The sequence below is a fragment of the Panulirus ornatus genome, chromosome 16 (assembly GCF_036320965.1).
Source record: "Panulirus ornatus isolate Po-2019 chromosome 16, ASM3632096v1, whole genome shotgun sequence".
NCBI lineage: Eukaryota > Metazoa > Arthropoda > Malacostraca > Decapoda > Palinuridae > Panulirus > Panulirus ornatus.
This window is the reverse complement of record NC_092239.1, coordinates 33,477,062-33,491,492: the sequence shown is the minus strand read 5'-3', so window position 1 is coordinate 33,491,492 and position 14,431 is coordinate 33,477,062. Positions and strand designations below refer to the sequence as shown.

Here is a 14,431-nt window from a genome sequence, read left to right as displayed (position 1 = left end):
ATATATATATATATATATATATATATATATATATATATATATATATATATATATGTATATATATATCAAGACCAAATTTAAAGAAAATATTTTAAAACGGGTAGGGTACATATCCAACATTCGTGACGGTTTTTTGGGTTGGAGGTAAAATTTACATAATGAGACATTTATACTCTCATTTAAAAATAAGGGGAAAAAAAAGAAATTCATAACTTCAGTGGGAGGAACTAGATTTGTTTCCAGTGGAGGGCTGTGTTTGCAGTGGATGCTGCTATGGACTTAGTGTCATTTTCAACACCTGAAGAAAGGCGTTTAAAATTTTTCCAAGTGGTGGTAACAATTTGACGTTGACGGCCTTAATGACCGTGCCAGCTAACAAGCCTATAGAGCCCAACTAACTACCAGTTTTATACCTAGTGATCCAGGAGCTTATTGTGAATTGGAGGATGGAGCATTTAATCACATATTCTGGGCTCTGGTCATGGACAGATGTTCGAAAAAATGGGCATTTTGATATATATATTTTAGGTTGTCATAATCAGAGTCCTCGACAAGGCTGAATAATTAGTGATTATATATATATATATATATATATATATATATATATATATATATATATATATATATATATATATATATATATTCCTATGAGTCCACGGGGAAAATGAAACACGCTAAGTTTCCAAGTGCACTTTCGTGTAATAATCACATCATCAGGGGAGACACAAGAGAGAAATATAAGTCACTAGATATACAACGAATAGACGAAGCTAGGACGCCATTTGTTAAACATGAGATATATATATATATATATATATATATATATATATATATATATATATATATATATATATATATATAATTCATTTATACACTGTTAGCCTCAAGTTCAAGTTTGATTCCACTTCAGCGTACAGAACCTGATGTGAACGCGGCTATCATCCGTCTTTTGTTCTCTGTGATAACGGTAAAGCGTTTCTTGATTTTGGTCTAAGTTAGGTTCTTTTCTCTCCTTCCTGTAGAATCCTTTAATTAAGGGAGAGTCGTCTTCTCTGACCTCATGTTGCAAAAAGAGACTTAGATTTTTAATTAGTCTTCATACACTCGTAGTTTTTTTTCTTTTTTTTTAACACTGTAAATTGACATTTCCATCAGGCACTGATGATTGCCTGTGCCAATATTTACAAGTGTAAAACGTGAAAATTTACAAATGTAAAACGTAAATATGCCCAGGTAGAGATGTTGCTGCGTACATGTATTGTTGATGTAAATATATTGGTATCCAGAGGATATATATATATATATATATATATATATATATATATATATATATATATATATATATATATATATATATATATATATACGTTTACATGTTAATTCACATTCACTTATCGATCGACGCACGCATATGCATGTACACACACACACACACACACACACACACACACACACACACACACACACACACACACACACACATACATACATACATATATACATACTCACACGCGCGTGCGCGTGTACGTTTGCGGACATGATCTCGAACACTACGGACGCATCAGGCAGACGGAGGCGGGTCGATGCGGAGAGAGAGAGAGAGAGAGAGAGAGAGAGAGAGAGAGAGAGAGACCCTCCCAGGCCACGGATCAGCAGAAGGCTGGGGCACTACGAGATTGTAATGGTCCCATTAGTCGATCTCGTCAAGGGGGGAAACTGTGGTTGTGTTGTGTTGCCTCTCATTACCGCATTAAAGGGATCCGACCTCCTTAAGGGGGGAGAAAAAGAGATCCTAAAGATCCCCTTTAAAACTTCCTCGTGATAGCCCGAGGGACACAAACAGACTCCCGATGTGGGAGAGGGACACACAGACTACTCCCGATGTGGGAATGGGAGAGAGGGACACACAGGCTACTCCCGATATGGGCGTGGGATTTCTTCGAGACCTTAGAATCATTTAGGTAAAGTCGATCCTTTTCAAATCGAGTCAGTACTTTAAAGAAAAAACCTTAATTCTCTCTTCTGGGAACTTTTAGAATCAAATCTTTATTTTAAAGGAAGAACCTTAATTCTATCATCTGGGAATTGGATTCCATTAAAGTGACCAAAAAATCCCCTTAAATATCTATCGGTGTCGGTAATCAAATGAGTGACCTTTTTAAAGGACCACCCCCAAAAAAAGTATTATTTAAGGGTACATTACTATCAATTAATTATGAGAGTGCCTTATCATTATCTGTTTATCTCTAGGTCGCTTCTGATAATTTATCTCAAGTTATCCTCAGGATCTTCGTTATCTTTGGTGTCTGATATCGAAGGGCGTCGGCAATTCTTATCTCCTGAAAAGCTAAGCTCAGAACCCCGCCCCTGGGTGGAGTTCTGTCTCTTATCTGTCTTCCTAGAGAGAGTCAAGGCCCAGACCACTTCCACTTATCAACAGACTCTTATCAGTCCTGAACAAGATATCGGTATCAGTAACATAACCCATTGATATCAGCTTCAGGTACCCGCCTGCCATTATATGTGTGTGTGTGTGTGTGTGTATGTATGTGACGTCTGTGTGTGTGTTAGTGTGTGTGTGTGTGTGTGTGTGTGTGTGTATGTGACGTCTGTGTGTGTGTATGTGTGTGTGTGTGTGTGTGTGTGTGTTAGTGTGTGTATGTGACGTCTGTGTGTGTGTGTGTGTGTGTGTGTGTGTGTGTGTGTGTGTGTGTGTGTGTGTATGACGTGTGTGTGTGTGTGTGTGTGTGCGCGTATATACGCGTATATAATCTCTTGTGTCATGAGTATTGGAGCCCCGATCAGTATGTGGGTCACTGTGTCCACAGCTCATACTGGGGATGACGCTGTATGGTCAGAAGGTATGAACCAGATCTTTTCTGTCTCCCCCAACATGAGTATTAACTCTAAAGTGACGTATTGAAACTCCTTTTGTTTTCATGATATTGAAACTCCTTTTTTTTTTCTTTTTCTTCATAGTAGGTAACTTATATGATGCGTTGTGGGATGAAAAATGCATGGCTCGCTCTCTCTCTCTCTCTCTCTCTCTCTCTCTCTCTCTCTCTCTCTCTCTCTCTCTCTCTCTCTCGAGATGTGCACGACGCAAGATTGGAGAAATTCGGGGTGAGGGAGAGGAAAAAGTAATTCATTGTTATCTTTCTTAATCGATACCGTATATCAACGGTTTGCTGATATATATATATATATATATATATATATATATATATATATATATATATATATATATATATATATATATATATATATGTAAACCCCCCCCTAGTACATTGTTATAACTGTCTAGTTCATAACTTGTTATACAGCCAGGTTTATGCTACTCCGTGTATGATGTATTGTTGTATTTTGTTAGTCTTGTATATTATTATATATATGTGACCCTTTGTGTAGCGTGGACACCTTCCTCAGTCACCGTGCGTTTAAGATAACTCGAAATTAATTCATTTTTGTTATCGCAACAATATTTTTTTATGGATTAATTTATCTTCAGCTTTTGTATGGATTAATTTATCTTCAGTTTTTTATGGATTAATTTATCTTCAGTTTTTTTATGGATTAATTTATCTTCGTTTTTTTCGTGGATTTGATTTTAAGTTGATGAATTCTTCAGTTCCAATCTTATTGGGTTGGTCAGTGGTGGTGCTGTACATGGGGTGGGTGGGAGGTGAGCCCTACGTGGTTGAGGTGGCGGAGGAACATCTCATAAACTGGGTGTTGGCGCCTCCTGTCGTAGTCTCGGCCCCGTAGCGGAAGTGTGCGTTTAAATAACGAAAAAGAAAGAGAAAAAAAAAAGCTACAGAAATTAATGTCCCGAAAGAATATAAAACTAATCATGTCCTTTAAAAAATAATAATAATCACCCCCCCCAAAAAAAAGAAAAAAAAGTCATACATATAGTGTCGTACACATGGCTTTTATTTCACTTGACTTTTTCAAGACTTTTTTTCCCCCAGCCTCGATCGTTGGGGAGGAGAAAGCCAAAGGCATTTAAAATGTTTATTCATGGGAGGAGTAAAAACGGCAGTGGTATGGTCATTATGGAGATAATATGGCGCTCCTTAGGGTCGTGGGTTTGGCGAGGGCGTGAGTTATATGTACGGAATATATTACTCCCCCATGATAGAACCCCATGTCCAGGTCATATTACCCCCATGATAGAACCCCATGTCCAGGTCATATTACCCCCATGATAGAACACCATGTCCAGGTCATATTACCCCCATGATAGAACACCATGTCCAGGTTATATTACTCCCCCATGATAGAACACCATGTCCAGGTCATATTACCCCCATGATAGAACACCATGTCCAGGTCATATTACCCCCATGATAGAACCCCATGTCCAGGTCATATTACCCCCATGATAGAACCCCATGTCCAGGTCATATTACCCCCATGATAGAACCCCATGTCCAGGTCATAATGAGGTCAGTGGCTTGTGTTTCTGAATGTATTACCCCGAAGCGAGGTAGGGCGCCCCAGTAACGGCAGTGTGTGTGTGTGTGTGTGTTGCGGGGGCAATATTGCATGGAAATGACCCACCCAAAAGAAACAATATGCATGTAAATCACTTGCTAAGCAGTGGAGGAGGCGATTTTTTTTTTTTTTTTTTTTTGTTTCGTCTCCGCGTCTCTTAGGTTTGTTAACTGTTGGGGGGGGGGGGGGGGGGGGGCCTCCTCGTGAATGGCTTACGTCGCCTGTTAATTGGTCCACATTGCTGGGTGGACCCGAGTTCGCCAGTCCTGCTTGACTGGTAGATTAGATAGATAGATAACCCGGGATGGCTTATCTTCGTTCGGTTTTACTGCCTGGCTTTGATGTGTGTGTGTGTGTGTGTGTGTGCTGTAGCGGCAGGAGGACGTTGTGTGTAAGGTATATAAAGGACGGGTGTTCGTCGAGGTGTCTTAGTTACCCCCTCGAGTGTGGTGGGGTACAGTCGTTGTTTAGAGGAGAGTTTGAAAACGTCTCGCCTCAGGATGAATGCCAGAATGGCGTTGAAAATGATGATGATGATGTGTCTAGGGAGAAAGAAGTTGAGGAGAAAGAGATCACGTCGAAATGCTCTGTCTAGACGAACCGGTTGGGGGATGAAAAGAAGGATGTGTGGTGAGTTTCTCCAGATCTTTGAGGACCACCGAGTGGGAGTAGGACCGTCATGAAAGGCCCCTGTATCAGTGTAGGAGGAGTTAAGTCATTCCTTCATGTAGGGTGGGAGCTCTCCTACTCGCTGGGTTTGTCACGCGTTTGGATATTGCCATGAACACGGTGCCCTCCGATAATACGCGCCAGATGTCCATTATTATTAAGGCTCAGCATTACCCGGGTTTGCTGCTAACGAGCTGGGGTGTGGCGTTGGATGAGCAGCCCAGGACGACAACAAGCGGTACGAGCGGATCGAGTGTTGCTTTGATCCAAGGGTTTAAAGGGATCTTTGGTTAACGTTGCACGGGGCTCGAAGCAGGAGCATCGAAGGGGGTGTGCTCGACTGTTGCGTCCAGCAAGGAGCTGGTGTGCCTTCCCCCCTCGAAGCTGGGCTGCGTCCGTGTATGGGATGAACTCCAGTATACATGTACCCCATGTGTGTACGTGTGTGTCTGTGTCTTTATACAGGTGTGTCCCTGATATACATATGGATCCATGTGGGTTTATGTTCTGGTTCCTTAGTATGAATGGGACCCTTTGTGTGTGTGAATACGTGGGGTCTGTGTGTGTGTGTGTGTGTGTGTGTATACATGTAGAACCATCTCTGAAGATGCTGGTCTCAAGGTTTTTGCAGTTACCCACTTGTACGCCACGAGAGAGAGAGAGAGAGAGAGAGAGAGAGAGAGAGAGAGAGAGAGAGAGAGAGAGAGAGAGAGAGAGAGAGAGAAGCTGTCATCTTTCCCAGGTTCTGGTACCATCAGAGTAAACATTTTACCCCTGTGGAAACTGCCAGCATATTGGCAGTTTCCTTATTGTGCACGTTCCATCCAGCCACCACTCAGGCAAACACACCCAATTGCTTTTCGTCCTTCTCTTTTCTTCTTTCTTTCAAACCAGTTTCTTGTCCACATTCTTGTTGCCCCCCTGGTACTACCTACACATTATGAAGAACTGATCACCCTCGACTTCGTCTGTATATGTGCATGATGGATGCCTGTGGGTATATATATATATATATATATACGTAGGTAAATATGTACGTGCACACATCGACGGTGATATGTAGGTACTCGTGTGTATACATGGGTCCTTCTTGTACGCACGTTGTCCCCATGTGTGCGTACGTACATGTGTGTGTGTGTGTGTGTGTGTGTGTGTGTGTGTGTAGACACCAGTACGATTCTGTCAGCATAAGCCTGACCCATACCCGTACCCCAGGCGCCCAGCTGACACTGTGTTGCCTGTGTGCTGGTGACATCAAAGGTTAACAAGAGGATTAGTGAAGTCTTTGAGCTTGCGCCATGAGAGAGAGAGAGGTAGCAATGCTTCCCCCCTCCCTCTGCTCTGCTCCGCCCATCTTCCAGCCTCTCTCTCTCTCTCTCTCTCTCTCTCTCTCTCTCTCTCTCTCTCTCTCTCTCTCCGTCCTTCCTAACGCCCTCCTCATCCTGTCGTAATATCTTTCTTATCCTGCCATCCACCCAGCCCTCTCCGGACGCCATCTTGATGTGTCCCCCTCACAGTACCTTTGGCCCTCTCTGCTCCTGCTTGGTGTTCCTCTCTGTCCACTCTCCTGTTGGTTGATGTACTGGAGGGGGTTGTGGGTAGGGAGGAGCCTTGGTTGTGGGTAGGGAGGAGCGAACCTCGGTTGTGGGTAGGGAGGAGCCTTGGTTGTGGGTAGGTAGGAGCGAGCCTTGGTTGTGGGTAGGGAGGAGCCTTGGTTGTGGGTAGGTAGGAGCGAACCTCGGTTGTGGGTAGGGAGGAGCCTTGGTTGTGGGTAGGTAGGAGCGAACCTCGGTTGTGGGTAGGGAGGAGCCTTGGTTGTGGGTAGGTAGGAGCGAACCTCGGTTGTGGGTAGGGAGGAGCCTTGGTTGTGGGTAGGGAGGAGCGAACCTCGGTTGTGGGTAGGGAGGAGCCTTGGTTGTGGGTAGGGAGGAGCGAACCTCGGTTGTGGGTAGGGAGGAGCGAGCCTTGGTTGTGGGTAGGGAGGAGCCTTGGTTGTGGGGAGGGAGGAGCGAGCCTTGGTTGTGGGTAGGGAGGAGCCTTGGTTGTGGGTAGGGAGGAGCCTTGGTTGTGGGGAGGGAGGAGCGAGCCTTGGTTGTGGGGAGGGAGGAGCCTTGGTTGTGGGTAGGGAGGAGCCTTGGTTGTGGGTAGGGAGGAGCCTTGGTTGTGGGGAGGGAGGAGCCTTGGTTGTGGGTAGGGAGGAGCCTTGGTTGTGGGGAGGGAGGAGCCCTCTGCTTTATCTTTTCTCCATATCACTAAATCAGGAATTTATGACACTGTTATCGCCCTCCAACAGATAACCCCATGATAACCTGTTAGGTCGTCTGTTATCTTTTGTTGTTGTTTTCCTGTTGGTCTAGTTGTAGTTATTGTTTACATGTCAGAGTTCATTTTTTTTGGTCCGAAATCCCGTTTTCCATGCCCCAGTTTTTGGAACTTCATGAATATGGTGCGCAGGGAGCCATTTATATGTGAAAATGGCTCGTCTCTGGTGAATAGGTAATTTGGGGCCTTTTGAGACGTGTATGCATGAAATCACACAGAGGTTAAGTGCGGTATACATACCGAAATAAATGGGTTTTGATTATAGAAAGAAATAGAAAAAAATAATTGGCGGGGGTGCCCTACTGTTGAATAGAGGGGGAATTTACTCGTTAGCGAGAGAGAGAGAGAGAGAGAGAGAGAGAGGCTGTAATTACATTATCACCTGTTTGTGCTGTACGGGGAAGGGAGTTTGTACCATGTATATTACTTCTGCGTGAGTCTGGACGGGTTAGCGACACCTGGCGAGTTAAAAATCATAGTGATTATCAACATTTACGGTCAATACAACCTTCTGGGTTGGCGGATCTGATCGTCTTGATCCCGGTTTTTGAGAATATACGAAAGGATTACCCTCCCACTGGCTGGATGTCTTGGGGGGAAGATAGAGACGTAACGTCCTTTTTTGGTCCATGGCTGGTGGGTGTGTGGGGAGCGGCGGTACTGTGGGACGTCTCCCTCACACTCACACACACCCGATCACACACGTGCTATGACCCACGGGAAAAGCATCTTGTGGAACTTTCCGTGGTAAGGGGAGGTGGTTGTGGCTTGGAGCCCGACTCGTAGAGTTTGTGTGTAATTTTTTTTTTAATGTTCGTTGAGACGGCAGCTGAGGGACTTTGAATAAGCCCAGTACCCATTTTATATCGAGACTCGACCCCCTAGGAGTGGGTGAACAGCTGGATTGACTGTGGACCGACTGCCGCAACCAGGATTCGAACCTATGTTACACCACGGAGGTTTATCGACCTTATCATTCTGTCTGCTGATACATATGCCTGTCCGTCTGTCTGTCTGTCTCTCTGTCTATCCGTGCGAGTACTTGATAATTTCAGTGTTATCTGTGGCGCTTTTAAAGTCCTAGACTAAAAAGAAAGGAAAAAAAAAACAACAACATTCACCCCTCAAAGGCCAGAGGGATGATAATCCGGCAGTTTAATTAGCTCTCCTTCAAAGCCTTTGTCAGCATCATCAAACTGGCCTTTAAGGCACAATGAGTATAATGATTTTGCCGCGTCTGTGATAAATGGGTGTAATTGGCTGTTTGTGCCCCGCGGGGATCATTGTGGAGGGGGGGTGAGGGTCGGGTTCGATGCCCACGGGTCACTCCCCTCCCCCATCTCAAAGACCTTCCCCCCCCCCCCCAAATGTCTGACACGTCACTCTTATCATTCTTATCACCTCACTGTTCCCTCCATTTATGCCCTGCTTCCCTTTCTTCGTCGCCTTGTATGTTATGATCTTGGCGCTCCATTCGCGTCTTGTTTATATCGTGTAGTGGTTCGTGTGGGTACTCGCTTCCATTGCCTTATCTAAATACCAAAAACCAGATCAAAATCGACCATGTCAAAGTGATTTCCAACATTGGAGGTTGTGTTCCGTATCTGTTGTTCTTTCATTTCTCTCAACAGCGTAGGAGGAGTTCAGTATCTGGAACTCTTTTTTTTTTTTGGAGGGTTGTGTTCCTTTGGACCTTCTCCAGCACATCACTGTCCCTCTCACAAGTTGGATGGATGGCCAGCCTGGCGGTGGATGGTCTGCTAATCTGGGCCTGCTGTACGTTGCAAGCATCATACGGACCATTTGGATCATGTACTTCAGATTCTCTCTCTCTCTCTCTCTCTCTCTCTCTCTCTCTCTCTCTCTCTCTCTCTCTCTCTCTCTCTCTCTCTCTCTCATATGATGGGCTTTTTTTCACTTTTTTTTATCCACACACGGAGGAAAATATACGAAAATGAACATATAATACTTATGCGAATACGACATGTTTTTCACTTTTTTTTTTTGCAATCAGTGTGCCATTAACAGCATTCCCAGTGATTCTGTGTTGTATTTGCTGTATGTCAGGGTAGGCAGTGTATATCAGGGTAGGCAGTGTATGTCAGGGTAGGCAGTGTATATCAGGGTAGGCAGTGTATATCAGGGTAGGCAGTGTATGTCACTGTAGTTAAAACATTAATTCTCTCCCCGTCATGTCAAGGATAACTTTGATTACTCACATAGTTGTACCATGTAGAAATGATAAGTTCAGTCGCGTTTTCTTAAAAAAGTGTTACAGTGTATTCCAATCCCTTTAGCTATAAGTATTGTCGACCCCGTTGCTCCCAAATTCTCATCAGCCCAACCTATGTTTTCCCGGCTGTATGGGAAAGAATAGAATAATGAAATAAAACTTATAATCTTTAACTATAAAAGAAGAAAAGGATGATGCATTTTTTTTTTTCAAAACCACTTACGTAAATTAGCCACTGTTTTAAGTGACTACAATTTATCGTATTGCATGTTTAATGTGATCGTTGAGATTCGTGTGTGTGGCTCCCACCCGCCCCTCAAATGTCAGTTAATCTATTGAGAGACTACGGGTATTCCTTAACAGCCCTGGATGGACACGATCGAAAATTCATGGAAAGTATGAGGAGGTTCACCTGTCGCTGAGATAGCCCTGGGGATAGGGGAGAAAGAATACTTCCCACGTATTCCCTGCATGTCGTAGAAGGCGACTAAAAGGGAAGGGAGCGGGAGGCTGGAAATCCTCCCCTCTCTTTTTTTTTTTTTATTTTCCAAAAGAAGAAACAGAGAAAGGGGCCAGGTGAGGATATTCCCTCAAAGGCCCAGTCCTCTGTTCTTAACGCTACCTCGCTAACGCGGTAATGGCGAATAGTATGAAAGAAATATATATATATATATATATATATATATATATATATATATATATATATATATATATATATATATATATATATATATATATATAAAACCCATGAAAAAGGTGGCAGTCGATAGGGATTGTCACATATATGCACGTCATTCAACAACAAGTCGTATTAGGTAGCTATGATTTACAGAATGTGTCTCTTTGTTAACCATATCTGATCATCTTGGCTTCCTGTTCTCGCCCAGTGTTAGTCACGAAGAACACGACAAATGCTGCCGTTTAAGTCGTGCTTGTCTTCCATCTCGTTCCTTCCTTCCATCTCGGTTTTTTTAATGTTGTCGTTTCTAGCCTCTGTTGTGTTCTTCAAAACAAAGGTTTGACGTCTCTGTCTCTCGTTTATGTGTGTGTGTGTGTGTGTGTGTATTCCCTCGCTCTGGCGGCCCCGACGATGCATCCTTCTTTTATTGATTTCTGTGTTGCCGTCTCTCATCTGTTCCCCTCCCGTCGTGACACACCTTTCTCTACCGTTGCTGGCCTTACAGACTTCCCTGTACCGCTGCTCTGTATCCAGATGTTGGAACTGTGTGTGTGTGTTTTGGGGTCCCTCCTTGAACCTATCCATCTCCGGAGCACATGCTTCTGCTGTCGTCAGGGTCAACATGTGTTTTGACTGTGGTTTAGGGGTTTGCCCCCTGTGAGTTGCAAAGGTCAGAGGGCAAGGGTGCATGTGTCATGATAACGGAAGTGCAGATATAGACCGCTGGACGGGCGCTCAACTTAGGCCACCCGGCTGGGCCGTGGAAACTGGTTGCAGAGATGATAAAAAGACCCCACATTGAGGGAACTCTTTTCCTCTATGCAGCAATTCTATGTTAATGAGGTGATGAGAGATTATTAATGATTTAAAATGGCTCTCTGTATTTCACCCTGATATTCTCTTTCTCTCTCTCTATCTCCTCTCTCTCTCTTTATCCCTGCCAGACTGTGGTGGGTATGGCGCCCTTCCCTTTCCCTGGGCTGGCCGAGCTGAGGGACAAGTACACCTACAACATCACGCCGTGGGCCCAGTCTGTCTCGTCCGTGGCGAAGCGGGGACTTCGACTGTTCTACTCGGACGACGACGACGATGACAACGACGAGGACGACCAGAAGATCGCGGTGGCCACGGCCTTCGGGCTCTCAGGCATCTTCAGAAAGAGTGAGTAGGGTTGTGGTTGAGCTGAGGGGGGGGAGTGGATGCGACAGCAGGATGCTGGTTGGCAGTGCTTCCTCCATAGCCATGGTTTGATGCAGTCAACGACAGTGTTAAGTCGCATTATGTGAAAAGAAAACTTGGCTTTTTGAACTATCGTAGACCTTAGGATCTACGTGTATGGCCGTTGGGAGCTTAGAGGTCGGGTTTTACAGTGTCCGTTTCTTTCCCTCCACCACCAAGCTTTGGAACGCTTGATCTTCTCTTGTCTTTCCCAACACGCACCACCTGGTCCTTTTTAAAAGGCAGGTATGATTTCTTCCTATGGGTTTGTAGTGTGTTAGCAGCGTACTTCGATGCTTGATGAAGTCGAGTTCGAAGCTAAGAGGAAAATCTCATCTTGGTGCGTCTTCTGGACGGCTTGTGTGAGCCTTGCATGTTTGTAAAAGTCGAGGAACAAAGTGTGTTTGTCAGGCTTTTCCATGTTGTGTTTATGTCAAAAGTTACAGTTTAGGACTTAAGTTCTCCTCGAAGCCAGGCCTTAAGTGAATTGCCAAAAGGGGTCAAAAGGAAGGTGAAGTAAGGAGTCAAAAGGTTAAGTAATCGAGAGTATAATATGGGGAAGAATTTTGGAAATTGAGATTGGGTTGCGGACTGTACAGAAGTGAAGATGCCTTGAAGGTGTGTGAGCAAACCTGGGATAAATTCTTAAGTGTGGATCACTGGAAGGTTGTGAGTAATTGTGAAAGTTGCATTGAGGAAGCTCTCTGCTGTTGGACATGAACATCGTATCCTACAAGCGATGTAAGGTGTGGATACATATACACAGGGTCATGCCTCAGGTTTCCCCACCACCCACCACCCCTTAACTGTAATTACAAGGGATTAATTGGGTCTTCCCCTAAAAGAAAATGATAGACTCTGGCTCTGATAAAAGATAATAAGATTAGTGCTCTCTCTCTCTCTCTCTCTCTCTCTCTCTCTCTCTCTCTCTCTCTCTCTCTCTCTCTCTCTCTCTCTCTCTCTCTCTCTCTCTCTCTCTCCTTCACGTGGTCTCCAGCGCCACCCAGTCTCTCGACCTCTTACCCGCAGACATGGAGGTGAGCCGAGGTCCTTCGCCCGTGGGAGGAGGTACAGCCGTCTCCCCGAGCAGCTTCACCCCACTGGCCTTCCCATCACCCCGTCACGCCCACGAGGGGCGGGAGACTACCCGCCCCAACCTGGACATCTCGGCCCTCAAGAAGCAGTACGCCCGCCTGCGCGAGAGGCAGAAGCAGGCGCAAATCATCCTTACAGGTTAGTCTCGTCGCCCCCCGTATGTAACTATGTAACATCGGTATCTTTTCTCACGTGAGGTTTATATATATATATATATATATATATATATATATATATATATATATATATATATATATATATATATAGTCAATTTATGTAATGCTCTTGAGAATAATAACCAGTGTGTTTTTCCAACCCATTTTACGTTAATTAGATAAGAACACCAACGAAATTTTTGATGTCGTTACCGGGGTTTAAACACGAATGCTTATCGAAAACATAGTTAAGCAAAAGTCCCTCATTTCCGTTATAACATTAACGCAAGTCTGAATAATAATAAATGGACAGAAGTGAATTTTGAAAAACCTGGAACACACATTTCCAGTCTTTGTTGAAGATAGAACAGTCCACACGGTGCCATCATACTGTATACAGATGGTTTATAGTCAGATGGGAAGCTCATTTGAGTTTATAATGGTCTCGAGATAATGTTCTAATTGGCAACTTTCCCCTCCGTGGAGGACGCGGGTGTCGGATGTTCGATAATGAAGTTGTCATGTTTGTGACGAGGTTCTTTCCACATACTCGAAACATTTCCTGATTGGATGTGTCGTCAACTCCTGCTGGATAATGGAATCACAAGTTAGTGTCGTCCAGGGTATGATTTTTATCATACGGTGGAGGATTTAAGAATGATAATGTTTTCGTATAGAGGTTGATGGCAATGTTGGTCCATGATGATGATGATGATGTCAGCTGATGTATTAGGTTGATAGGAGAAATTTCGCAGTCATGGTGTATAATGATGATGTTTTGCATATGATGGTTGACGACGTTGCCCTATTACGTGATGGATGAAGTGGATGACGTCAGTTAGTGGATGAGAAAGAAGTGATCATTCACAGTGGCGTTAATGATATTGCCAAATGGTGATCACCTACTTTATTATTGGACGTAACTGTTCGATGGTGGATTGTTATCCTCTCATGGATGAAACCTTGGTGGATGATGATGATATTACCACCTGATGGATGCCGGCAGGTGCGACGGAGTTTGCAGGGATGGTTACGACAGGTAACCTCCTGTATTACAGCTTTCACTGGTGTTTCCGTTTGACTCCCTTCTTCCCTAACGATCACCCATATATTCCTTTTCCCCTCTTCTACCTTTCAGGTTTATTTATTTATTGTTGTTGTTGTTGTTGTTGTTGTTGTTGGTCTCGGCTGTCAACACCCCCAAAAGTCTTGCCATCGTGCTCGTGAAGATGAGGAGCTGTATATCTTCGTTTGGGAGATATTAATAGTTACTTTCGAGGTGTGATTTGAAATGCTCACCCCAAGATGTTTTTCTGAATTTTTTTTCCCCATATAGGATAATGCAGTATTGCTACGGATATAGGCAAGACTCTTCCACAAGTGCATACCATATCTTTCTCAGGGGCTTGGCGCAAGAGCATAGCCCTTCAGTTTCCCACAAGGCTGAGAAGACGATTTTCAAACCCAGAAACACTGCACAGAATATATATATTCTCGGCTGAATTCAACTTGTTTACTTCCTCACTGTCTGTCGTTTCTTGTTATTATTATTATTATTATTAT

The 14,431-nt window shown here is 44.0% G+C and overlaps 1 protein-coding gene across 1 annotated transcript in view; it reads left to right on the top strand.

The window, feature by feature from the left end:
- The window catches only part of LOC139754233 (uncharacterized), a 235,469-nt gene that overhangs the window by 207,990 nt on the left and 13,048 nt on the right, over positions 1 to 14,431 (top strand). Inside the window, 2 exon segments of the mRNA XM_071671542.1 lie at positions 11,345 to 11,561; positions 12,648 to 12,851. Coding sequence (XP_071527643.1) covers positions 11,345 to 11,561; positions 12,648 to 12,851 — 421 coding nt within the window.